Source organism: Wyeomyia smithii, chromosome 3, assembly GCF_029784165.1.
Source record: "Wyeomyia smithii strain HCP4-BCI-WySm-NY-G18 chromosome 3, ASM2978416v1, whole genome shotgun sequence".
Lineage (NCBI taxonomy): Eukaryota > Metazoa > Arthropoda > Insecta > Diptera > Culicidae > Wyeomyia > Wyeomyia smithii.
This window is the reverse complement of record NC_073696.1, coordinates 22,942,778-22,970,284: the sequence shown is the minus strand read 5'-3', so window position 1 is coordinate 22,970,284 and position 27,507 is coordinate 22,942,778. Positions and strand designations below refer to the sequence as shown.

Below are 27,507 nucleotides of genomic sequence, written 5' to 3'. Positions count from 1 at the left end.
GAAATAATTTATAAGAATCAAGGTAGTGAAAGTTACACAAATTCTACGCAGGCGTAGATGTCGTGGGTTGCTCTAACTTTGGATTTAATTGACACATAATACGAGGCTTAAAAAGTTCACAAGGGGGATCAGGGGATTACCGGCTGAGAATTCAAAAAGCCGTTTTCTTCTAGTCAACCGACAGAATACCGTAAACATTGCAGAGTTTGGAAGATATATTAAAAATGGAACAGTTTTTATTATTTTGCTAAAATCAAGAATTGTGTTCAAAACCCCTCCCAGGCGGAAATCCAGTGCACGGCTATGTTGTAAACAGAACTGGACAGTTGTTGAAAATTTAATGTTTCGTTTTAAGGATGAGTTGATTGGACCGTCGTGTTAGCCGTCACTTCTTTTATAACTTCCTATTCAGCCGTCTTAATTGAAGCGCACTGGAATATTAGCTGATGGTAAAAAAATCCTGAAATTACTGCGGGTAAAATATGAATCATTAAGATTACATTCTTTTACTACCTCAACATTTGGTTTCAAGGCTCCCCAAAGAACGGTAACAATGTTGAAATTGTTGCAATCACTGTAATACAACATATCATACAGCTCCCTCTCCATTACCCCCGCGTCAAGCATACCGCTGACTGTTGCTAAACAGGGAACCCGTTGTTATAAACAAAATCAAGCAGAAGTAAGACTGTAGGTATGAAAAAACTGACCGCCCACACCAACTTTTCATAGGGGAGAAAAGCGACAATTCACCAGCCTTGAGCAGTATCCTTTCTTACCAGTTCCGATTCGACCACAATATCACTAAAATTTTCAATACGAAAAACACACACCAGCAAACGGAACGCTACCACCACAGCTGCAAACAATTTCCCGGCAGCACGACAGCACATTAAAACGAGTGGTTCCCTTCGTCCGGGCACGAAATCCATCGTGATTGTCTCCGTTGCCGCCGCCACCGCAGGGGGGTTGAGGAATCGGATTTTTTTCACCTTTCCACTGGTCAATTATTGCGCCAACAGTAGTCAGACAGTTAACAGTTGACCAGCGCGAAGTACACAACAACCGCGGAGAACAGGACAGTCAGTTGATTGCGTGTTACACCAAGATGGTAGCAATGTTTGCACACCGTCAGTATGGAACTAGGCCACCCCATTTGGTGATATCAATGAAAATTTAATTCGTGAACGCGAAACAGTGTTAAAATGTTTGTGAAAATACTTCCGTACTATCAATTGTGCACAAGTGGCTGTGTTGCATTGCTGCGATCGACATCATGTGAAAATGGGCACCAAGAAAAACGACTTGAGAATCCAAGTAATCCACGGGAAAATGACAGCTTCAAAGTGCTGGTGGACTCGAACGATTTGAAACACAGTGCGAATGGTGCTACTAATCACGACAGGACACGATTGCAGAGACATGATGCGTTTGAAGCAGATAGAAACGACGATCCGTTTCAGGAGTTTGTTCGGGTTTGCTGTTGGTGTTTTATGAGAAAACGGGACACTTCACCGTCGCCATCGGTTACGGATTGTGCCATTCGTCACAGTAGACATTTGAACGAGCCCTACGTTGGTGCTGAGGATAATGTAATCAATGTGGTGCCCCTTGATGGTGGCACGATCTATACGCCAACGAAAAATTTCATTGGCCGCGATGTGGGGTGCGACGAAATCGCGAGCTGCCACGTGATGGCGCTAGGCGATGAAGATGGCTGTGACCAATCGAAGCAACCGAGCGAAAGGGAAAACAATTCTCAGGGACAAAGCCCGAGGTCATCCGCCGAAGGCGACGAAAGGTGGACGCAGTGTTCGACTGCCTCCACTTCGGTCCCGGATTGTGAGCTGGCCGACGGTGAAGCCGAAGAGAAGTAATTAATTCTTAATGGGAGGTGTAATGTAGGGGATTTGGCTTCTCATTCTTCCGAGGTTTCGGGTAGACGTTCAAATTGTTCAAATCGCAGATTAGAATACTATATTTAGCAGCAGTTGGGATATCAAAATTTGAATTTTAGTATCTGGTCCGCAATTTGAACATTTTAAGAACTCCGTATTTGCGGCTCTTAACACCGATTATTGGATTTATCAGGTTTTGCCTTGCTCCTAGAAAGGTATAGCAACCACTAAAAAAACTAAGGGTATAAAAGTGCTCCAGAGGGCCGAATGTCGTATATCACTCGACTTAGTTCGACGAGCTGAGCATTTTCTGTATGTATGTATGTATGTGTGTGTGCGTGTGTGTATGTGCAACTTGTTTTTCTCACTCACTTTTCTCAGAGATGGCTGGACCGATTTCCGTGAAATCAATTGCAAATGAAAAGTCTAGCTGCGCCATAGGTTGCTATTGAATTTCATTGTAATCAGATTTTTGGTTTAGAGGTTATGTTTCAAAGTGTAAAAATCACGAAACATCAATATCTCAGAAACTACACAACCGATTTTAACAAAACTGATGTCAAATTAACGGGCTATTTTCAGAACTCTTAACTTATAAATTTCATGAAGATTAAACGTATGGTTCAAAAGTTATGTAAAGAAATGATTTCTAGAGGCTGGTTAAACTCACAACCTTTCTCAGAGATGGCTGGACCGATTTTCACATAATTAGTCTAGAATGAAATGCCTAGTTGTCCCATAGGTTGCTATCGAATTTCATTGTAATTGGTTAGTGACTTTGTTTGTTATTTATGAAAATGTCAAATCACGTTATAAAAGCAAAGCATATACCAAAGACTGCTTAACCTCACTTACTTTTCTCAGAAATGGCTAGACCGGTTTTCACGAAATTAGTTTAAAATGAAAGATCTAGTAGCCTCATAACACCCTATTGAACTTCATTGTAAACGGATTTTTAGTTTAGGCACCGTGTATCAAAATGTGAAAATCACGAAATTTCATTATCTCAGAAACTAAACAACCAATTAAAACAAAACTGGTGGCAAATGAACGACTTGAAAATTTTTAACTAATGATTAAACATGTGGTTCAAAATTATGTATAAAAGATATGTATAAAAGAAAGAAATCACGTTTTGAAAAGAAACATATTCCAAAGACTGCTGAAGCTCACTCAATTTTTTCAGAATGGTTGGACCGATTTTCACTTAATTAGTCTCAAATAAAAGATCTTGTGGCGCAATAAAATCCTATTTAATTACACTGTTATCGGACTTTATATATTATATATATTTTTGTATTTTTTTTAAACGGGAGTGTTGTGTAAAATAAGTTCGAATGAGAAAAACTGGATCTCACCACTAGGTGGATTAATTTGGGTTTTTTACTCACTTTTACCCGCGTCAAAAACAAATCCAGGGTAGAAAACATCTAAACAACTAGAACCTAGAATGCCACATACCGAATCCTAAATCTTATTTAGGCATGTTAAATTATCATTTCTTTAATCAATTAATCATATCAAACAACACTGTGGATTCTGGGTTGATTGGATTGAAACGAATATTTTAATAATAAATCTCCAAGACAGCTATAACAAATCAAACAAATTATAATAAATAAAATATTCTTCATCAATTGAACCATAAAAAAATCTAAATTATCAAATTAATAATTCCAAATTTCAAGAATAATTAATAATCCTAAAAGTTCAAAAATCTCAATAGTGAAAAAATTTAAACCAACAATTTCTAAGAGGTAGTAAATATTTTGGCAATGTTAACCCCAGTGAATCGAGCGTAACGATCACTCCTTCTAACAAAGTTCGCTTCTATTCTTTTTATTTGAAAACCAATATTTAATTTGAAAACCAATACATTGTAAGCACTGCTCCGTTAAGTTACCGCAGATCAGCTAGAAAATAAATAACTTTAAAACAAACAAGTACTAAATATTTAAAAAAAAAAAAGTTATTTTAAGAAATATTTGGTTATTTTAAGAAATATTCGGTATACAAATATTCTCAAAACTTTTTCAAAATTATGAAAAATCCTGGAGTCCAAAATATTTGGAAACAACAATAACGCACGCTAGCCTGGAGGGCTAATAGCGAGCGAGTAGTAGAGAGAATTCGTTATCGATATTGTTTCTGGCATATTTTGCAGGTTGTAGGATAAGTACAACGATACACCGTGCCGCAGTGCTGAGTCGAGAAAATTTCTAGCTCGAAAAGATCCTCGACCCGATCGGGAATCGAGCCCTCAGCTTCAAAAATTCTAAACAAAAAATATAACCCAAAAAACTTTGAAAGCAAGTCGAAAGTGGTTTTCTTAACATGTTTTAAGAGTAGTTTTTAGTTTATTTTTAATGTTCCTAAACAAAAGAAAACTAAAAATAAAAATAAAAACAAAAAAAACCTTTAAAAAACGCAAAATTCTAAATATTGCAGAAATATCTTCATGAGTTTAAAATAAAACAGATATTATAAGCTTTTGAAAATTCTCAAAATTCTGCAAATTTTTGAATATTCTGGCCAACCATTGTTTGCAGATTTGAAAATCCTATTCAAATGGACCCTAGAGTATGGTCCATTGCTGTTGAAAGCTAATGAATTTTCGTGTTTTTTTTTGGATATTTAGAGTAAAGTGAGGTGTTTAGGTATTTTAGCTATTGATTAGCGTTGCACCGAATAATAGGGCTGGGAAAAAGTTTTTTTGTTGAAAGTACCGAATTTTCAGTTTACAGAATAATGGTTTTAACCTGAGCTTGTCTAGGGTAAGTCACATTAAGTCAAGAATAATTTGGTTTTTAATTATCCTCATCTTATCATCATTTTTCGTTGAATATTCGGCCGCCTGTTCAGCCGAATATTCGGGCGAACGGACGGCCGAGTATTCAATAGAACATGATGATTAAATGAGAAAAATTAAAAACCAAATTACTCATGAATTGAAGTGGATTACCCTAGACAAGGTCTAGTTTAAAACATTATTCGATAATCCGAATATTCAGTAATTTTCAAAAATAACTTTTTCCCAGCCCTATTATTCGGTGCATCTCTACTATTGATTACGGTATATTTGAAGATATTTTTTGCATGTTTTGGATGCAGATATAGTGAGTGTTACGCTGGTGGCAACTGGGAACGTGGATTCCCCCTCTAAATACCTAACTGATGGTACGTTCTTCTCAGCTTCTAGTGGACCTATAGACCGATGATTTTTGTTATCAATATATAGTAATATATTTTATATACCAGAAAGTTGTCCGCAGCACTTTTTCTATTTTACTGCTTTTGTATTTCTTGACTTCCTTCAATTGCAAATATAAAACATGGCTGTTCGGTCCAATCATCATACCCATCAATTCTATCTTCTTTCAAAACAGGAATACATCCAACATTAAATAAAATAATTGCTATATGTGTACATGTATGTATTTGTGAGTTTAAATATGTCGGTGTAAATATATTTGTGAATTTGAGTCCGACTAAATTTTACTTATAGTACTGTTTTGATTTAAATTTCTAACACTTCAGAGTAAAAATTGAATTAGTATAGCTAGTGTAATAAAAAGTATGATTATTGTATACCATTTCGTTCCTTGGAATGTCTTTCACCCAGTGATGTATAGCTTTTTACCATAGAGGGTCACTTCCAGGGAATCAGTAGGCGTTGAAGAAAGTGACAGTCAGTATTCAGACGGTTTGCTTATCTATCTCTTAGCAATTACGTTGAAGTGTTCGAAATTTGAATCAAAGCCGAATTCTGAATTCTCATTATTTTCATATACAAAACATGTTTGTGAATCTATATAAGTAGCGCTTAATTATGACAAAAATAAAACAACCTGCTTGGTAAAACTTTATGATTGACGAAAAAGTTTATTTTTAGTTGATTCTGAAATGCAAGAAGTGATTGCATAGCTTAAGTGATCAAAGTTTGATGGAGTACGGTATATAATTGGTCGTGCAATGTTTGAAAAAAGCCACATATAATTATAATAATTATAATAATTGGTCGTGCAATGTTTGAAAAGAGCAACATATAACGTCTCCGCTAAAACTACTTTTACTTTTTTTTTAAATACTTTTAGCTATAACTTAAAAATTATTTGGAATTTACATTCTATAATCTGGCACCTTGACGTCATAAAGACAAGGCCTCCAATCCCTGGGACACCGTGTAGTTTTCGCCAGATTTCGCTCACCTGGTCTACCCATCCCACTCGCTGCGCCCCTGGTCGTCTTCTTCCTACCGAATTCGTGATAAACACCATCTTCGCAGGGCAGTTGTCCGCCATTCTTGCAGCACGTCCTGCCCAGCGTATGCGTACAGCTTTAGCCACCTTTCGGATACTGGGTCTGGGTTCACCGTAAAGTTGTGCGAGCTCATGGTTCATCCTCCGCCTCCATATACCTTTACCAGTACGCCGCCAAAGATTATTCTGGGGATAATCGCAAACATCGTTCGAAAACTCCGAATACTCGCAGAGCATTGTCCACGTTTTATATCCGTAAAGTTTTGTACAGGTTACACTTCGTATGGGGGCTAGTCTGTTCGATTACAATTGCTTGTGAAGCCCATAGTAGGCACGACTTCCGTTGATAATACACCTCCGGATTTCACGGCCGGTATCATTGTCCTCAGTTACCAGTGAGCCAAGATAGACAAACTCGTCGACTACCTCGAACTCAATCGCCGTCAATCGTGATGGTACTGCCTAGGCGTTGTCCGTCGGCTTCGGTTCTGCCGGCTAGAAAATACTTGGTTTTATACGCATTTACCTGCAACCAGATCTCCGCTGCTTACCGCTTTACATTTGGTGTACTGTTCTACTACCGCCGCAGTTGTTCAGCCGGCAATGTCCATGTCACTAGCAAAGCAAACGAATTGACTGAATTTGTTGAATATCGTACTCCGCATGTTGATGTCCGTTGAATAGCAAAAGAGACCATCACCCCGTCGAAACCCCCTGCGGGATTCAGAAGGACCCGACAATCCACTTGAAATTTGCACTCAGCACTGCGCCCATCCGCCGTAGCCTCTATCAGTCTAATCAGCTTCCCCGGAAAGCCGTTTTCGTCCATGACCTTCCATAGCTCTTTTCGGTCGATAGTGTCATACGTGGGGATTCTGTATTCACGGCATTTCTGGAGGATCTGCCGTATGGTATAGATTTGGTCGTCCTTCCACGGAGCCGGCTAGATAACTTCCTCCAAATCTGCTGGCTAGCGGTGAGAGTCGGCAGAAAATGATTTGGGTAAGCACTTTGTAGACGGCATTCAGGACGGTGATCGCACGATAGTTTCCACAGTCCACTCCGCCTTTCTTATAGATAGGGCAGATAACCCCATCCTTGAACTCCTCCGGTAACTGTTCTGTATCCCAAATTCTTGCAATCAGCCGGTGCAAACAAGTGGCCAGCTTTTCCGGGCCCATCTATATAAGCCTTGCTCCGAGGCCATCCTTCCCAGCCGATTTATTGTTTTTTAGCTGCTTAATGGAATCCTTAATTTCGCCTATCATTGGAGCTGGCACGTCTTCTACATTTGTCGCATCGGTGGGATCGCTTTCTCCGCCGCCATGGTCTCCTGCCTGGGTGCCATTCATGTGTTCGTCGAAATGCAGCCTCCACCTTTCGGTCACCTCACGATCGTCTGTCAGAATACTACCATCTTTATCCCGGCACATTTCGGCTCGCGGCACAAAGCCTCTGAGAGATGCGTTGAGTTTCTGGTAGAGCTTTCGCGTTTCCTGAGAATAACGCAGCTGTTCCAGCTCTGCAAACGAGGAGGAGTCTTCAGTCGCGCTAGATCTAACCGAGGCGAGCGTCGGTACCGAGTGTTGTTAACAACGGAGAGTTTTGGGCGCATCTTAACCATCACCAGGTAATTGTCCGAGGGGACGTTAGCGCTCCTATGAGATCTGACGTCGATGATGTCTGAGAAGTGCCGACAGTCAATCAGAACGTGGTCTGATTTGGTGACCTCCAGATGTACTTGTGTAGGAGGTTGTGCTGGAAACAAGTACTACACATGGCCATGTTCTTGGAGGTGCCAAAGTCGATAAGTCTTAGGATCATTTCGTTGGTCAGCTGGTGCGCACTGAACCTTCCAATCACCGGTTTTTATTTCTGCTCCTGCATCTGAGCGTTGAAATCCCCGATGGCGATCTTGACATCATGTTTTGGGCAGTGGTTGTACTCACGCTCCTACTGCGCGTAGAATTCATCCTTATCATCTGCGGTACTTCCGAGGTAAGGTAAGGGATGTTGTAAAACCGGCCCTTGATTCTCAATCTGCAAATTCGAGCGCTGATTGGCCACCACCACTATAAAAGCTGTCCCCAGTTCATATGTGTTGCCACAGCTCTTTTAGATGGACGGCCCATCCCGGAACGTACGCAGCATTGAGCCCTTACAGCACACCTCCTGCAGTGCTACGACGTCGATTCTGCGCGATTTCAAAACTTCGGAGAGCACTCGTTTGCTCCCTTGGAAATTGATCGATCGACAGTTCCACATCCGAATTACCTATCGTTAGTCCATTTTCGTCGCGTGGGTCTGAGCCGATTGTTCCAGTCCGAATTTCTTTGTTCCTCGTTCATTACTTCTGAGTGTTTTACGGTGTCGGCTTGTTAGGTCAACGCACCAACCCCCTTTCTCGCCAGAAGGTCATCGTGCACAACACTGTTCAGAGTCCCACGTTGGTACTCGGACGGTAATTGGCCGCCCCGGATTTTCCTAATTTGGAGAACAGACGCTCAAAAAAGAGTCCTCCTTCCCTGTCAGCATACGACCAAGTTTCCACCGGGGTTTATTTCCCTGTTCTCTTCTTAGTTGCTCGTAAACCCTAAGGACCATGTGTGAGGAATATTTCGTTCCTGTAGGTGCAGGGCCGGCGGTTAATGTGGGTAGTGTGGGTAGTAGTACCCACTCGGAAAATATCCCTGTGGGTACTTACCCATACGGAATTATCGGACAAAACCAAAAAAAAGTAATGTTTTATATGTTCGAAACTTAAAATTGCCGCGCACATGTGCGAGCGACCGCTTTTTGATGGATATCGTTGAGCGAGAGTTTATAAAGCTACAGATTTCATGCATTTCTAAACGATTTGCTATCAAACAAAATGTTGATTTCGAAAACTTCAGGAGCTACTCTTGTGCATTATTTTCGTTGGTGACACTGGAAGTGAAGCCTTACCAGAAGTCCGATTAAGTTCAAATTTTGGATGGAGACTTTTTTCGAAGAGACAAAACTGTTGGGCCTTAATGTTTGCATTAAAAAATGCACAAAAAATGTGAATTTCTCATGGGTTTACCTTTACACGCATTAACGAAACAACCTATGCAGCATCAATCATAGTAACCCATGAGTCAGCAGAAAAAAAAACCACGAACTCTAACTGTGATAGCGAAAACAGTTGAACTACTCCATTCAGAAATGTGCGCGTTCAAAGAACGGTATCGCACCGCGTCAAAACGGATCTCTTGTGACACTTTGTGGACACCGGATACGCCTGTTTCGGCATCTACAATATCTTGGCACTGTTGGACAACAATCAAAGAGCATCGAAAGAAAGCCCGGTTCCGAACGATCGATGACCCTGAGCGATAAGAAGTTCCAACGGATGCAGAATATAGTCACTGTATGTTTTACTAGTCTGGCGGAGTGGATTTGGGGAACCAATTTTAACTGTTATAACGGGAACCAGTCAATGGAAATTCAATACGACTGGTTCCCGTTATAACAGTTAAAATTGGTTTCCGAATCCATTCCGCCAGACTAGTAAAACATACAGTGACTATAATGCAGAAGAGGAATACCGAGGGAAAAGTGACTACATCGCTGCGTGCGCTTGTTCGGGAGGTTGGTGCCACCGGCCAACATGTGAAAATTACCTGGCTGGCAACGACTGGCAGGGCACTTCGTATTTTACTTCCTCCACGAAGGAAGTGAGCTCCGAGGGGAAGTTCATATGAGACGCCAAGTTCCCCAAGAAGGGGCTGCTGTGGCTAACAATCAGCGAGAAGGGGATGTCAAAGCCGCTCTTCTTTCACTTCGGACTGGCCGTGAACGATGGAATTTATAGTAAGAAACTCCTGCCGGAAAATGCGTCGTTCATCAAGAAATACCATAAGGGCGAAAACGCGGTGTACTGGCTGGATCTGCCTTCAGCCCTGCGTCTTTTAGCTGCACCCCACCGAGAGTTTCTGAGTAAAACTGAAGTGTAATATCTACTCCTAGACTTGTTGTCTGTCGCGAAAATTCATAAATGAAATGAAAAAAGCACTCAAAAACTTGCCTGCACGCATGTTTTCGTCCGCCATGACGATTGTTCTGGTTAACTGCCGGAAAGCCCCCCATCAACCTTCCTTATTTCTAACTACCCACACTGGAAAATAGTGTGACGCCGGCCCTGTGTAGGTGCACTTGGCACCGATGGTAACCATTATCAAGCCCTTTACCAACCGGCGATTGAGTTATAGCTTCATAGCTTAACGAAGTTGGTATGTGCAAAAAATACTCTCATTCAGTTTTTTTTTCTCCGCAAAATATTTTGTTCAGGATCGTTTTTCATGGAAGATATTGTGATTTTCGCTGAGCAAGACGTTTAGATGAATGGAAAAACAAGTACTTCTCGTTGTGAATATTTTAAATGGGCGTTTTGAAGACATTTTATGCCAGAAAAATGAATAGCCTAAACATTGACAGGCCATCACCTTCTTCAGCTCTAGTTACTGACGATGCCTATGAATTCTGATGATTTCAATTCTCAATGTTCAATAGTTATAAAAGTTTTATAAGAAACCCAAAATTCTACAAGTTTATACTTAAATACTTAAACATAAGAATGCTGAAAATTCCCAGAGTTAAAAAAGTCCTAAAAATTTTACTCCGCGAACTGATTTCATTTTTTGTCGTAGATTTTAAATCTAGTAAAGCTAGATCTAGTACGCTTTCAATCTTCTTCACTTTTTAATTCCATCACTTGGACTGGTTGGGCTGTTCTTCTATGCACTGAAGAAGATTCTATGTAAAAACCGAAATCAATTCTAAATGTTTGCATTTAATAAAAAATCTCATTTTTTTTAACCATTTATAAATAAATAAATTATTTAAAGCACCAAACATTTCGAAATTTTAGAATATAAATTTTGAAAAACGTAAAACGTTTTCACAACTAAAAAGGTTAAATTCCCCTAATCTGTAGAATTTCGATAGGTCAGATGGTTAGTTATTATTTGGGAAATAAAAATGTTCCTCACAAGATATTATTTTAGTTTATCTACACAGTAGGGTGAACCAGCGCATTCATAGCTTATAATGTATCAAAAAGTAAACTGAAGGATCTACCATTGCCATGAAATGCAATCAAGGTACAATGTTGATAATAATCATTGGGATGTAAAATTTAAAAAAAATATTCATGCATTTCTCACACTACCCAACGGCAAGAATTCAGAATAAAAACAAAATAAAAACCGCAATAACCTCATGCCACTTCGAAGCGTAGTTTACATGACCTGAATTATGTTGAGTACCAGTTGATCGGATACTTCACTGTATTCACAGCTAGTTAATTATGCACCAGGCTCTTCTCATCAGGTGTTCTCTTTTTCTTGCTCTTGCATTTTTTTTTCTATTTCAGCAGCAACAAACAACAAGTGAACACGCATGTGCAGAAGCTGGATCTGGATCAGCGTCCCAATTTATCACCGAACAAAAACTACGGCAACGTCGGTCACTACCAAAACAACAATAACAACAGCAACCACCACAACAGCAGTGGACGTTTCTTCGCCACGGCAGACACCACCGAGACACCGTGTCGGCCGCGCTTCCTGGGGGAGGAGGCAATGGGCGAAGGTGCCAGCAGCGGAATCAATCAGGAGAGCTACATTATTCATCGTGACGAACAGTACGATAGTGAGAACGATGAAAAGTCTAGCAATGACTCGACCTCGACACGAATCATCTCCAACAGCACATTTAACTTTGGCAGCCAGGGCAGCGACCACTATCCGCCCCAATCCAGCCACCCCCCGTCGATTCTTTCCTCGCGACCCCAATCGGTCGCGTCACGAAAATCGGCCGGTTCTGGCATTCTAAAAACTGACGGTCGACTGTCAAGAACAAGCAACATTTCGGGCAGTAATCCATCCCTGAGACAAACCACTGATAACGCCTCCGTCCGATCTAATCGCTCCGCCAAAAGTAGACAAACTGATATGTGGTACGAACGGGAAGGAACTCCGGTACGGAGCGAAGATGTGATAAGCTCTAATCAGGTGCAATATGAGTCCGATTATGATGACGAAGTCGAAGAAGAACTTGTGGTAGAACAGAAACGTACGATAACTCCCAAACGATTCCCTACTCCTAGTCCCCATCCGCTCCAGACTTCATATTCAACCGAAGAACTGTCCAACACCAACTACCATCAAGTGGAAGATACCGAAATATCCCCACCTAAAAGCCGAATACAGTCGGCTAGTTTGAGTAATTTACAGCAGCTTGAAGACGCCGACATACCGGAACCGCCGATGCCAGCGAAGAAAATCCTAAAGAAACCGTATCTCGCACGAAAAACCAGCAGAGTAGCCCCCGTCAAAGCTGTGGTCACTGGCATCAAGGTTAAGAACAAGATGAATGAGATTCTCTTCCAAAAAAATATGCGAAAATTTGATAAACCAAAGGATGCTCTCGCAAACTGTATCCAACATCTGGAGAGTCCAAACTGGGAGCAGAACGTCAGTGGACTGCAGTTTTTCGTCCGCCTCATTCGCCACCATCCGAACATCATAGATTCGCAGATTCATCTCCTATCGGCGGCATTGGTCAAACAGGTTCGCAACTTGCGCTCCCAGGTGGCCCGGTCTGCCTGCCAGGCATCGGCGGAATTCTTCTCCACCCATCGGCGCTGTATCGAGGGTGAAGCGGAAGACATCGCTACCCACTTGCTGCACCGTACGGCTGACACGAACAAATTCCTACGTGCCGATGCGACTCACGCGTTGGAATCGATGTGCGATAATCTGTCGCACTCGAAGGTTATTCACATAATCGCGTTCAAGGGTGCGACCCACCAGAATGCCGTGGTCCGCACGACAGCCGCCAAGCTGCTGGATAAAATCGTTCACCAACTTGGCCCCGATAAGGTATTCTCACTGCCCAAAGAATCCCGGGACAAGCTGGTGCTGACCGGGGCACAACTGCTGCTCGAGGGTTCCCTCGAGACGCGCAACTACACCAAGAGCATGTTCAAGCAGCTCTCGGAGCACCCGAACTACAACAAAGTATTACTGGAGGTTATTCCGACGCGCATCTACCGGAACATTGAGAAAGCGCTGAAGAGTATCCGCCAGATGTAGACGGTAGACGAGAGAGGGTTCTTGTGCTGTTGATGCGATGTTATTGATGTAGCACGAAGTTTAGAATAAAGGGTTATATTTTGCTTAATTTTTTTTTCTAAGGTATGTGGTAATAATAACTGTACAATGAAAACAAAACTTGTAAAAAAATCAACTATTAGATCAATAAATGTTACTTAAAATTTCAAATGTATGCGCTATTTTTTTCAATCGCTGGTGCCATAATATATCTATAAACTTCTGATTTTTGAGGCCTGCAAACCCTAATTTTTAATAAAATATTTCATTGATTTCTATGAATTGTTCAGTATTTGGAAAATGCTTCTAAAGGTCAAAATAAAAAATTATCCTCAATTGAGCTCAAAGTCGTACTTTTCGAATCACGGATGGATTTTCTCAGATTTCAAACAGATTTTCCCGGTTTTTAGAGCAGCTGCAGACATTCTTCAAAAACATCTGCCATCTCTGTAAAAGAACAGAAATAGCTAAAATAGAAAATAATCCCAAATTAAGCTCAGAATCGCTGCTTCTGAAGGCTAGGAAAGGCCAAAATGGAGAATGATCCCAAATCGAACTTAGAATCGGTGAAAAGTACTTAAGTCAGTAAAAAATAAACACGACTTTGTCCTAAAAAATATTTTCATATTTCAAATTACCGAATTGGGTCCTAAATCTACACCAGTTTTTATATGTCATTTGAAAAAAAAACGTAATGTTTTCTGAGCAAAACGTGATTAAAAAAAATGTTAATCATTTTCCTTCGATTTTTAAATTAAAAATTAAAAAACAGCTCGAAATGTTTTGAATTAAGGCATTTCGAGGAGTTTTTTATTCTTCTTTTAAAAATCGAAGAAAAACGATTAACATTTTTTTAAAATCATTTACTCAAAAAATTGCACTCTTCCAGCTAAACAGGGTGTTAGGTAGCTCACTTAAAATCCTTTAAGGGGTGATAGAGGACCCTATTTGATGAAAAAATCCTTCCACGCATATGGTCAAAATTCAACTACTGCAGAGTTATCCACTTTTACAGTTTTCGGTTATGTTTGCCTTTAACGAGGTCTATCACAAGGAGTGTGATAGGTAGCTCATTTCTGTTGATTTCGTTGGAAAGCTGAGAGAATTTCTTAATCAATAGTGTCTTAAAAACGTCCAACTAGAGAAAATAAGAAGCACTTATAAAGGAACAAATGTGAAATCAAATATTTTTTGAGAACTAAACTGCAAGTTTCTCTCTGAAATGTGCGATAAACATGGATTTTGTTGTTAACTAAATTAAACATTGAAATCCACTCTGCAAGTTGTTCTTTGACTTCAAGCATCTAGCTCTATTAGTTTAGCTGCTATTTCACTTTAGTAGCAATAAGTCGCGCCTTCATTCAGTGTTGTAAGGATCACAATTTTCTGCTTCACTGTGTTTACGTAAGACGCGTCGTTGAATGAAGGCGCAGCTTATTGCTTTTAAAGTGAAATAGCAGCTTAACTAAAAGAGTTAGTTGCTTGGTGCCAAAGAACAACTTGTAGAGTAGACTTCAATGTTTAATTTGGTTAACAACAAAACCCATGTTTATTACAGGAGGATCGCAGCAAGCCAAGAGCGCGAATAGACATAAATTTTTGACGTGGTTTCAATTTCACTCGAAAATATTAAAAAATTACCGTAGGTAGTGCAATAGTGTTTTATAGTTACGTGCTTGAGGTGTTGTCATTAAAGTGATTCAGGAATAGAAAAAAAATGTCATCCCAGATCGATCCGACATAATGTCCTTCAAACCTTCAGCGGAATAGTAGAAACAGGCGTTAGTGGTAGCATCAGAGCCCCACTAGCCTTTGGTAGTATTTCTGGATCGGAGTCGAGTTGTTTTGAAACGAAAGCCGCAACGGAAAAATTGATCAGTGAAAAATTTTGAAATCAAAAAGGATGGTTACAATCATTTCGTCGCTGTCGCTGCAGGCGTTCAAGGTCAAAACATTTTTGGTTTCGATTTCAGTGCGAGTTTGGGTCCGGCAAGGCCGAACGTCGACAAGAACGGTGAGTTCGTTCCATATGATCGTTCACAAGCGAAGGTTGACTCATGTTAGTGCACGCGAAGTGGCAGAGGGAAGCCATTAATTTTGCTCAAGAAACAGGAGATGTATTCACTTCTGTTCGAGCGTCTTGATAGAAAAATTTTCACTACACTTTTCACTTTTATTCACTTTCACTATTTAATTCTATCACTTTTCACTTGCAAATACGTATTTCGGCACTGTGAATTAAATAGTGAAAGTGAATAAAAAGTGAAAAGTGTAGTGAAAATTTTTCTATCAAGACGCTCGAATAGAAGTGAATAAATTTGAACATGGCATCCAAGCCTTTTGAGCCAAATAAATTTTTGGGGTTGAGGAAGAAAATAGCAAGAACGTTCTCTGAGTTAAAATTTGCCCCAGTCGTTTACCTAATTAGGTATAAAATTCTTGGGGTTTCGCTATTTTCTCCACAGTCCAAATAAGCACTGACGAAGGCACTATGTCAGTGCCGAAATACGTATTTGCAAGTGAAAAGTGAAAAGTGATAGAATTAAAAAGTGAAAGTGAATAAGAAGTGAAAAGTGTAGCAGGAGATGTAGACAAATTCTTACTATATATGGAACTCAGCTTTATTTCCTAATTCATATTTCTTTCGGAGAGCGAGTAATAGCGCTATAACCATAAGCTAAAATGCTAGGACTAGAGTTAGTACTCAAGTTCCAACCGTAACAGTTGACGCGAGTAAAGGCGCTATATCCTTTGCTTCAAAACCCGAATATGAGAGGGAAATACCTATGTTCCATCCCAGGAAATTGGTCAACAAAGGAGTGTACTTTCTTAGCTTTGTCACTCCCAACGAATTATATTACTTATTACATAGGGATCGGTTGGTACGAATTGTCCCCGTTCTTAGATTATATTGTATCATATTGCGCTACACAGTAGACCTGGCCTTGACAAGAAAAATGTATGAAAATCATTTTTTTAAATGGTGGATATCATTTTCCAGGATCCTTTCAAGTACTGGCTGTGTTAGTGTAGACTAGACAAGACAACAAAACCCATGTTTATTACACATTTCAGAGAGAAAATTGCATTTCAGTTCTCAAAAAACCTTCGATTTCACATTTGTTTCTTTCTAAGTGCTTCTTTTTTCTCTAGTTTGACGTTTTTTAAAACACTATTGATTACGAAATTTTCTCAGCTTTCCAAAGGAACCAAAAGAATTGAGCTAGCTATCATACTTCTTGTGCTAGATCTCGTTAAAGGCAAACATAACCGAAAACTGGAAAAAGTGCATAACTCTGCAGTAGTTGAATTTTGACCATATGTGTAGAAGGATTTTTTTATTAAATAGGGTCCTCTAAAATTTACTTACATTTTATACTAATTTACTAATACAAACATTAATGAAATATAACGCATCCCGCATAATCAAAAACCATTGCTGAAGCGGTAAGGACTTTAACTGTACTTAATGAAGTATGGTAACTGTTCGTGATAATATCTTTTATCAGTTATTACTGTACTAAATTGAATGACTTAAACTATCGAGCTACAATATTATATTCAGTATCCCCAAATAGGATAGTGAGCACTATTTGTTCACCACACCTTCAACGGTTGAAACTTCATCGAGAAACGAAGAGACATCTTCCAGCAAACGCTGTAGTCGCAGGTTTTTGTCAAACTATAATGGAAGGTAATCAAATTGGTCACAAATCTTCCGGCTTTAGAATTTATACAATAATTTTTTCTTTCCAGTATCTCCGAGCAGAACGAAGTTGAAGTCGACATTGCACGACGAATGCAAAACAGCGCCCCTCGCAGCCTGGAAGAATACAAACATGACTACTCACGAAGAGAAATGTGCTACATGGCTAGAAAGTGATGATATATGCAGGTGAACAACAAAAACATCATATTTTTGCAAAAAATAAAGCAATCGCCTCTAACAATCTTTATAATATTCAAAACAGTATCACGACTATTCCACGAACGATTATCAGAATATAAATCAATATAAATATACCATTCATGAAATGATACCTGAACAACTAGAAACTACTGCAAAATAACATATTCGTACTATTTGAAGAATAGTTTTAGTACAAAATTTTGGATTATTAGATAACCATATTGTGTATAATATCGAAAAAATGTGTTCGGGAAAATCGCTGTTTTTGAATGGTAACCATACCTAACGCCTAGTTCACTAAATGGTTATTTCTCAGTTTACTATTAACTAGATGGTCAAAACTAAAGCTAAAATGGTATGTCCCAGCATATTCACTGTGTTTTCGGTTTTGTCTCCTAGTGAAATCGTCGTGGGCAAGAAAGAGTTTAAAACCGTTCGAAACGGTTGAAACGGTTCAGGTCGGCATTGAAATGAGAAACGTCAGTGGATCATTGTTTTGATTTGGTGTTGACTTTATTTCGATCGAACTCGCATTTCATCACTCGTCGCATCCCACGAAAAACCTTCCAATCTAATCGATGGCTAACACATTTGGCGATGCAAACCACGGAACCAATACCATCGGTTTGAACCAAGGCGGCCCACATGGATTGGGTAATCTTGACGATGTTATTCATTTTCAAACATATAAGTTTACGTAAGTTTGTCCCCTCCAAAACGCACAGGAGACCCCAACGACAGACGTCTTCGGAAGGTCGAAATCGAGGTCCTCATCCCGAAGATTATGCGTGAACGAGCCAAAACAGAAAAGTGCGTAGAGGAAGTGCGACAGTTCGAGGTATGCTGCAAAGATACCGGCATTTTAATGACGATAAAGTGCCAAACAGAAAACAAAGCACTTAAAGCCTGCTCGCTGAAATGGTATAACGACGAACAGTTTAAAGCGGAATGTCGCGAGATATATCTGGAGGAGCGAGCAGAGTACAGGAGAACTGGCTTACCTAAGAAGTTTCGAAATTTGGACCTGTAGTAAACGGCAATCTAAGAAGAGTTTAGATTTGTTACGGATCAATAGAGTTTAAAGTTTATTCACGGCTTTTTACTGATTGCTGCGAAGCACAGATAGGTTAAAATGCTTCGGGAATGTTTCACTAACTTTGAAATGCTGCAATTGTCCCAAGCACGCTTTGGGATCAGCTGCATCTACATCAGTAGGGTAGTGAACTTCCAATATTAGTAATTCCTTGGCGGTAGTTTCAGCTATTCTATTAAAACATTGGAAGTCGTAATTATCTAGATAATGCTCTTCTTCGGACATCTTTTGACCGTTCTGATACGGTTGAATTAGGACAATGAAGGAAGCATGGAAATACTGTGGACCTTTTTTGTAAAGGACTAAAAATTATAAATAGTTATGATTGATTTAAATGATTTATGAAATAACTACTTACGGAAATCGCCTCCGAACTTCAGTCCACTTTTGACGATCCAGTTTTTCGATCTCAAGTAAAGGTATGAAACATATGATGACAGAAAATTCTTTTTGAGTGAACAAAATGTGACCAGTAGCCGATCGGTGGTCAAAACCTCGCCATCCAATGATTTCACCTCAAGACAATTCAATTTCTCCGCAAGAAATATCGTTTCTTCTAACAGCAAACTAAGGTTTTCGGTAACCGAAAAAGGATCAATTTCATGCTTCGCATGATCCTCTTCAAGCTCTCTGAAATGAAGAGTTCCATTGCTCAGCATTTCCTCTACTTCCTCTCCTATCACTCGCAGTTCTTTTCCACTTTCATTGCGACTATGGAAGTTATATTTCTGCTGCCATTCGTGACGTCTTTCTAGTTGCCGCTCTAGCACCGTTTCCACATGGGAAGTGTGAATAGAAGCGGGAAACGATCGAGACCGAGTGCCTTGTCCGAAACAGCCGGCCAACGCAAGCTGCTTGATAGCTTCCGGATCATTCACCTCCACCGATAGGCCAGTGAATGTTCCAACAAATTTGACAGCACCCGAAGCGGACCGCACCGGAAGTGGGTCGATACTGGCCAAATAACCCGGGGTAAAGGGTTTTGGTTTATGAACAAACTGTGGACGTTGTTTCATATTTCTTTGCTTCTATTATCATTATTAAATCAAATCACGTTTTCTGGAGAGATGTTCCATTGAAACCAACATTATAGGTAACTATTAAAGTAAAGTAATAATGATTGAGGATTTAGAAATTTACAACCGTTCTAGTAGCAACACGCAGCCTTCTAATAAAAAAGTAAACATTATAAATCAAAATAGGGATCATTCAAATAATACATAACGCTCTAAGGGGTTGGAAGGGTATTCAGCGGAGCGTTATATTGCATGTGGCCAACATGTAAAATTGCGTTACATGGGGGTGGGTGGGTATTGAAAATTGCCGAATTCCGCGTTATGTAATATTTGAATGGTTCCATACCGGCTTGAGGTTAAAGCGGTGCGTTTAGTAAACATTTTTGCAACTGCTCGAAGTTCTCAAATCTGCTCGAAATGAGAAATATGAACTCAATGGAATATATATAGGTACGGAGAATAGTTTAAATCTCGGTTTAAAGTGCTTTTGTTTCCTAACAGAGAAGAGGTAGAACCCTAAAAAGAATATGATAAAAAAATAATGTTTGGCAGTTTTTTTCAAAATTTGTTTACAAGTTTTCACAATTTTCGGCTAAAAGCGTTTCGAAGTGCAAGCCTTAGAAAATATAAGGTATCAAAACTAGAATGATGTTAGCATTTGCGTAGCTTTAGCCAATTTTTTTATTAAATAATAAATAACATCCTTTCCTCCGTCTAACAAAAAGTCTTAGTGTTCTAGCAGCGTCCTATAATAGTAGTTCTAATGTACGAACTGTTTTACCGCAGACCTGCCAGTTTACCTCCGAACCTGTTCTGTGCAATTACAGATTTTTAGTCACCCGAGCTGACCGTCGATTTCAACACAAATTATATAAACAAATTTGTAACAGCGTGAGAATTATTCTTCAGGTGTGTAAAACAAAAAATATTACGAGCAAATTAATTTCTTTCTGCATATACGTAGATAAGATGCTTTGAGTAATCACCGTTCAATGAAAGGTGAAAGAAAAAAAAACTATAAAGTGAAAGCTATGTACTTGTTTGTAGTGACGATTCAGCCGAACCGTTGTAGCCTTTGTCTTGGACAAAAGCGGCCTAATGTCATCTTTCTATATTGCTATACATTCCAATAATAATTTACCGAACGTCTTGACGGTTAACAACCTACTTATTAGCTATGTAAAATAATAATGATTAAAAAGAAACGATTGGCAAAAATAATAAACATGTGGATCCCCATTTTTACTCCAATTTCATCTGGGGCGTGCAGATTTCGTTTGATTACGTACAACGCTACGTTAGCTGAACTGTTCTACTAGTTTTGGCTGTAACACATTAAACAGTTTGTGTTTGCTAGTTTTGTTTGCTGCTGTTGCTTTGCTTGCTGACGTTTACTGATCGATCACGGTGATTTCCACCGGGGGAATGAAACGCCAGACGTGCGATGAGGATGATGCGACCGACCCGACGGCAACGCAGTTCGGCGCCGAGCCGTCACCCATCGAGCTGAGCGATCGACACTGGATGTCCGCCTTGAAGCGTCCGGGCGTGAAAAACAGCACCGAACACTCATGGAATGCTTTCTCGTCTTTGTTCAGCGACGGGATGACGATGCTGTGTAAATGAGAGAAATTGGTTAGCTTTAGATCAGAATAGCAATGCAGACGAATCTTACTGGTTCGGTCCAGTCATTGTGACTCGCGTCTCCAGCCGATAGTTGTGGTGGCCATTCTGGTAGTCTTGGTAGAACTGAACGGATAACTGCACCTGGTGTAGAACCGAAGCCGACAAGTTGCAGATTCCGATGCTAAGAGCCATGAATTGGCCTGTCACGCATGTTACCTCGGATTGTGGGGCTACGGGTTGATTGTCCACTTTGACTTCTACAATTGGAAAAAAATTAGAAGACGGACTCGTTGTTAGAATAAGCATGAACTTACCCCATTGCAACGGTGGTACCGTCACCAGATCCAGCATCGCTGGCGACAGCGTAATTCCTCGTAGCGAAGCAGCTCCGCTGCAATCCAACCCTGGCAGCGACCACTTCAAATTTACATTTTCCGCAATATGCTCGGAGCAAACGCGCTCGGTTAGATCGGACGTATCGCCCGCGCTACTAGTTGTCACCCCTACGCCGCTCAGAATGCTTGCGGGATGAATATCAAGCGATCCGCTCGTTAGTGACTGCTGCTGATGCTCCATTGCCGCTAGGATGCGCTCCAGCGGACACCGATCGACTGGTACCGGAACGCGGCAACTTTCCTTCGCTTCGATGAGTATTGTTTTGTTGGAGGTGTAGTTGAGGGACATCTCCTGTACCGTTAGATTAACCACATCCAATACCAGGTAGAATTGAGATGGACTAAAAGAATTAAAATTATTGTTCTAATTTTCTCAGTATGAATTGGTATTATAAGAACATACATTTCCGCCGACAACACGTCCCAGTGGGTGATCTGCGCACTCGGTAGCAATTCCACGTTGAACGAAATCGCACACTGTCGGCAGAACCCTTCCTGCAGTCCCTCCCCGCCGGAGTATTTGAAGCGTAACTGCGCTTCGAGTTGTCGCGGCATATGTCCAGTTGCGATCCCCACGCTGAGCGTTGCCAGTGACGAATGGCCCGAGTGCGATGAGCGAAAACTTGAGGTTAGTGGATCGTTTCGTCTGTGGGTATTCGTTGGCGAACTAATCCGGCTTGGTATAGAACTGGGATTATTGCTGCCTCCACTAAAGGTGGTTGCTCCAGCAACACCGCCGCTATGCGATGCCGTTAAGCTTTGCGGTCCAGCACTACCGATGCCATCGTGGTGCGAAGAATTTGGGTACAGCTGCGGACCAGCTCCGATTGCTCCAAGGAAATCCGCCTCCCCATAGATGATTAATTTGAAGTCGATACTTTCCTGCGGTTTGATTGGCAGTTTCGACATCAGTTCATCCTTCGACAGTTGAAAGATTCGATTTTGCAGATTGGCGTCCATGTTCGAATGGAACGTAGCGTCAATATATTCGATCAGGATGTTGCTAGTGTTGGTTAGGGTGACCACGCATTCTCCCCGTTCACCGTTGTACAGCGTGATACTAGCGGAAGTGGTAACACAGTCCGCGTTAGGCATTCCACTAAAGGTCGCCGTCTGGGGGAGGCTCGTCTTAAGTTCTAGCTTTGGAAGCGCGGGAATCACATTAATTTGATAATGCGAAGGCAGGTTGCGCAGCCGGCGGTGCAGCATATGCTTCAGACGGCAGTTGGATTTAACACCCAGTGTGTGCGTGCTATAACCCTGAATGTCCAGCTCTCCCTTCTCGATGGGTGTTCCGTGGAGCGAAACCGTCGTTAGCACGTTCGGCTGCAGCATTACTGTTTGCGGAAATGCCTCGAAAACAACACCCGTGGTCAACAGGCGAATATCAGTCACCTGCAGCTCGAACGGCAATGGATTGGTCAGTTTCACGTTGACTTCACAGACGTCATGCTGAACCCAGTTGAAGGAAATCTTGCTGTCGTCCTTCGCCTGGCGGCGATCCATCGAACTGAAGTGGATTGGTGTGAACAGAAATGGTCCCTGGTCTACTTTGGCTATTACGATCTGAAACAAATTACATTACAGATAATCCAACATCATTCCAGCCCTATCGTTACTAACCTTCAACGGCCTCAAATGAGAGGGTAAATCCTTCACCAACAGTTGACTGCACAGCGGCAGGTCGGTCAGATTGGCAGGCGGAATAACGGTTCCATTTTCCAGTACCAACGGAACGGGAGCTCCCTCGCACTGGGAACTAAGATTTTGCAACTGCAGAGCCATTTCTTTCTGATCGTGGGGGCCTAAATGTTTCCACATTGTCTGCAGTAGGAATGTCATGTGCCTGGTGGCAAGTGCCGATTGTCCCAATCTTCGTGCCGTGCCTACCAGCTGCTGGAGCAAATCAATCTGCAGAACAGGCCAACCGGTATTGTTTTCTAGTACTTCGTGCGGTTCCAGCGAAAGTTTGTGTCCGGAAAAACTTTCCAACATCAACCGGTAACTTTGACCCCAGTCGGGATTAGTATTACTGATGGCTACGTGGCGCCAGGCGGCCAACCGTTGACAGAAAGCGGCTTTTCGGTTGTACCCAATTTTCTGGTACAAATCCGTAAGCACCTCGAACCTCCGCACGCGCTGTTGTTCGCTCATATTTAGGTTGATGTAAAGCACATTTTGTAAAAACATTGCAACGTCTAGATTTTTTCCCTGTTCAATACAAATTCGGGCCGCTTTGAGTGCTGCTTCTGTCTCGATTATTCCTGCGTTGCGGTATTTACTGTAGTTTATGATGGCTTCCCGATAGCGCGCAGGAATATCATCCGGTTGTAAGATGTTAGGGGGGAATTTTTTAGCAGCTGTTGTTTTGTTTACCAAAGTCCCAGAATCGGTAAGCGATGAGGAGCTACCACTGGCCGTACTTCCACCGCTGCTGGAGCTTGTCGAGAAGGTTGAACTAATAGACGAGGCAGAAGAATTTGAAGAACCAGACGTTTTATCCGGGATGGAAGCAGTTTCCGAATTCGCCAGATTGATGACCATGTTGGTTTTCTTCTGATTCAAACTGTTTCCGGTCACTTCACCGTTATTGTAGCTATTGTTAGTGAGCAATTGGCTCCGAGCAAGATTGAATTTCTGAGGGGATGAAGAGGTATTCTCTTGGAGACTAGAATTTCGTTGAATCGACATTGCGTAGCGAAAGTTGGGATACAGCAGAATGGCAGAAGCGGCACACAAACCTTCGAAGGCGGCTCCCAGCCAGAGAGAATCGCTTATGGCACGTAGAGTTTCACTCGCAGAATGAAAAAGGTTCAGCGATTCGGCCACCAGGCCAGCCTGCAGAGTCAGGTCTCCCAGATGTTTCGTCATCCGACCGATGCAGCGTTTTTTGTTGTTCCGACTTTCCAGATCTAGCCCAACGAAATCTTTCTTTTCAAACGGTGCCAGCAGAAGGGGCACCTTGTCAATCTTTTCATGCGTCTTCTCCAGCCGTTTTAGCTCCAGAATATAGTACAGAGAGGTGATGAATTCTGAAATCTTTGTTTCCAAGTTTGAGCAGGAATCATTTTCCGGATAGAAAAAAGCTCGACTTTTGAAGTTGGACGGCGTCTGGAAGCAGTTTTCTATTGTTGGATCTTTTTTATCCTCCAAGGCACTGCTCAGCTTGTGCAGCTCTTCAAATGCTGGTCCAAACAAGAGGCACCGTGAGTCGAACAGTGTGTTGGTATATTTCACCTTTAGCGATTCGTGAACCCGACAAAGTTCGTTGAGCTCGTTTTGGTTGTCAAACTTTCCGACCGTGATCAGTCCTAACAATCGTCTGTGAGTCTGAAAATCACCCCAGTCGTTGTTTTCCACCGGATGATCCCGTATGTAACGCACCCAAATATCTCTCGTTATCCCGGATGAATCTGTTTTGAAAAATTCGATATTAGAAAACGTCAGGGTTTCAAAATCACACCAAAACTCACCAGGAATTTTGATATTATTCACTCGCTGCACTCGTTCGAAAACTCGCTGCAATGACCGAGGTTTTAAAGGACCGATCCCACGCACCAGAATCAGCAGACAACCGTGATGGTAGTGATACTGCTCGTAGTCGGGATGCGCCATTATCGGGTCTCCTGGTCCTTGCGATAACATATAGCTTACAGTCGATCTCATTTAATCTTCATTTAGTGACACTTTTTTTGTTTCGGATCCTGAGCCTGGATCAGCGCACAATCACAACCAGTTACTCAATAACACCGATAAGCACAGGTCCCAGTGTCTTGAGAGGAGCACAGTTCTGAACAAATTTACGTTATTATCCAATTTGAACCGAAGAAAACATTTCCATTTTAATGATTTTAACACACGAAGCAGCCACTCTTTCACTTTGACACATCATCTTTTTCGTCTCGCATTGTGGTTGTCGTTTTTTTTATTTCTCACTGCGATCTCTGCCTCCTCTCCACTCGTTATCTTCCTTTAGCTTTCTTGACGCACGTCGGCCCGAACCTATGCTGCTGCTTGTTGTTTTTCGATCTGCGACGCAGGGTGAGATAAAAATGCCTACTCTTCTTTCACTAGTGTAGCAGCCAAGAAATGGGTGGATAAACCAAAACAAAGAGTACACCAATCGAACTTCAAGGTTACTTCCAGCTTTTCCGATACACCTGTTCTACAACATAACATTAAACTTCACAACGCGGAAATATTAGATGTTTATGATAAAGTTCCTAGAGCAATTAATTACACTACAAAACTGCGATTGTTTTGCAATGCTTTAAAATTTGTGCTGCATCAACTTTGTGACAGCCACAGCACGTAAATTCTTTTGAAAGAAAGCAGGCACCATAAACTGAGCTGCCAGTTTTTTTTTCGAACATCAGCGTCAGTATAAATGACACTGTAATGGTTCTTCGCAAAAAAATGATTTCGAAATTCACTAAAGTACAAGTTTTAGTGAACACTTGATTCTCGTAAAACTTGTGCATGCTAGCATAATGCCTTGTTCAGACTACGCCGGATATCACCTGATATCGCCAGATGATATCGGATATCACCTCGAGCGTTCACACTTCAGTGAGCTGATATGATTTGACATTTGCTTTGGTAATTAAAAAGAGAAGAAAACAAAAACAGGTCAAAGCTAAAACAAGACAACAAGAGCAATGGGATTAGGATAGTGATGTCAGTTAGTAGGCTCGTACCAACGCGAACTCTCATATGCAATTGTCAACATGTGCGGGATGAAAATAGCAAAAATATTTCCTTCCTTTTTTCTCGCATGCAACGCGAATTGCGAAATTCGTAGGGTTGCGTCAAATGTCTGTTGGCCGTGTTGCCAACTGCTGGAAATGTGGTTATTATTGGTTTTCGAACATGATATCCGCGATAGCATGTAGCCGAGGTGATATCCGTTGACAGCTCGATTGTATGGGATATCAGGTAATATGGATGGTGATATGGCCTCGACAGCACGAATCGCCTGATATCAGGTGATATGCGGTGTAGTGTGAACGGGGTATAAACTTTCACCATTTGGATTCAGATGACATTACTCTAGAAATGTAGAGCTTGAAAATCGAAGAGCTGAGTTTAAATTTAACGTGGGAGAGTGAGAAAATCGGGTTTACTTGAGTACTTTGGAGAATTTAAATTTGTATGTGGTTATAATTTGTATGTGGTTATACCACATACATAAGTCATACGTAACAATGGCGTTTTTCCTGGTACACGTTGTCCCATAGTACTCCCTACCGCGTCCTGTCCAACTGCTCGACAAATAATGAACAAAATGAATTTTCTTTTTCTCGGGTTCATCGAACGCCAAAGAAAATCCCATAAGTAACTGTCAAAAAGTTATTTACAAAATCAATGCAGCATTTTTCGAGTAGGAACGAGACGCGGGTACACTGCCTTCAAAAACAACTCAAACAGTGATTTTATTCAGAGTGTGGTACCATTCGAGTAGTTCATTTTATACCAACTTTTTTGGAAGATTTCTTCCTGAGTGTTACGTATGTCTTATGTATGTGGTTATACCATAATTTAACTACGTTTTTCATTGTAAATACATCAATTTTACATTGAATATCATTGTCCAGAAAAATAAAAAAACGTTGTTTTTGTCGTTTTTACCATTAAAAAGGGAGGTTGTTATGTATCTCAACAGCATTTTTCCCATACATTTAGAAGTCACTGACCAGGGGGGATCTATCTGTCAAACATCGTGTAACCAACATATACGGCAACATGGCGTTTGTTTTGGTTTTTGTTCTTTTTGGTCATGAAATTGATCGATGTAAAATATTATAGATTTCGAACGTTTTATTTTATCAAAACTCGAGAAACCGCAAAAAACTTTCATGAATGTGTTGGTGGTGATTTTTCCCCCATTATTGTGCATAGTTACAAATTCATGGACCAACAAACGTCATGGACCAGAGTTGATCTGCGATAACGCACACATATATGAAATTTGACAGCAGTGAATCCCCTCTGTCACTGACAATGTTTTTCATGGTAGAAATATTGTCGGTGGTAGATGCAACAACGAAAAACGTTGTTGAAACATGGTAATGACAAAAATCATTTGCAAGCTTACAGTAAAAATACCATATTTTTTATGGTTACAATAAAAACAATGTTCGTTTACTGTTCTCACCGCAAAATAAATCTTAATTT

At 40.9% G+C, this 27,507-nt stretch overlaps 4 protein-coding genes across 5 annotated transcripts in view; 2 read left to right on the top strand and 2 right to left on the bottom strand.

Annotated features, from left to right (window-relative positions):
• Positions 1 to 13,402, top strand: part of LOC129726444 (uncharacterized) — a 58,227-nt gene extending 44,825 nt beyond the window's left edge. The window contains exon 10 of one of the 2 annotated variants that reach the window (XM_055683140.1): positions 11,553 to 13,402. In XM_055683140.1, coding sequence (XP_055539115.1) covers positions 11,553 to 13,275 — 1,723 coding nt within the window. In that variant the 3' untranslated portion in view covers positions 13,276 to 13,402. The remainder of the gene's footprint in view (positions 1 to 11,552) is intronic. The other variant, XM_055683141.1, reaches the window with a different exon arrangement.
• A 4,279-nt stretch (positions 13,403 to 17,681) lies between these two features.
• Positions 17,682 to 18,291, top strand: LOC129726459 (COX assembly mitochondrial protein homolog). The gene is made up of 2 exons (XM_055683172.1): positions 17,682 to 17,857; positions 17,929 to 18,291. Exons 1-2 carry the CDS (start codon positions 17,782 to 17,784, stop codon positions 18,231 to 18,233), a joined length of 381 nt encoding a protein of 126 aa, XP_055539147.1. The 5' UTR covers positions 17,682 to 17,781; the 3' UTR covers positions 18,234 to 18,291.
• LOC129726456 (tRNA-splicing endonuclease subunit Sen2) lies at positions 18,261 to 19,859 on the bottom strand. Its single transcript, XM_055683167.1, has 2 exons — positions 18,655 to 19,859; positions 18,261 to 18,598 (listed from the first exon to the last, which is right to left on the bottom strand). The coding sequence occupies exons 1-2, from the start codon at positions 19,310 to 19,312 to the stop codon at positions 18,303 to 18,305; spliced, it is 954 nt and encodes a 317-aa protein (XP_055539142.1). The 5' UTR covers positions 19,313 to 19,859; the 3' UTR covers positions 18,261 to 18,302.
• A 116-nt stretch (positions 19,860 to 19,975) lies between these two features.
• On the bottom strand, positions 19,976 to 25,647 carry LOC129726445 (protein brunelleschi). Its single transcript, XM_055683142.1, has 6 exons — positions 24,807 to 25,647; positions 22,957 to 24,746; positions 21,737 to 22,899; positions 21,253 to 21,674; positions 20,988 to 21,195; positions 19,976 to 20,926 (listed from the first exon to the last, which is right to left on the bottom strand). The coding sequence occupies exons 1-6, from the start codon at positions 24,997 to 24,999 to the stop codon at positions 20,704 to 20,706; spliced, it is 3,999 nt and encodes a 1,332-aa protein (XP_055539117.1). The 5' UTR covers positions 25,000 to 25,647; the 3' UTR covers positions 19,976 to 20,703.
• Positions 25,648 to 27,507: the final 1,860 nt, after the last annotated feature.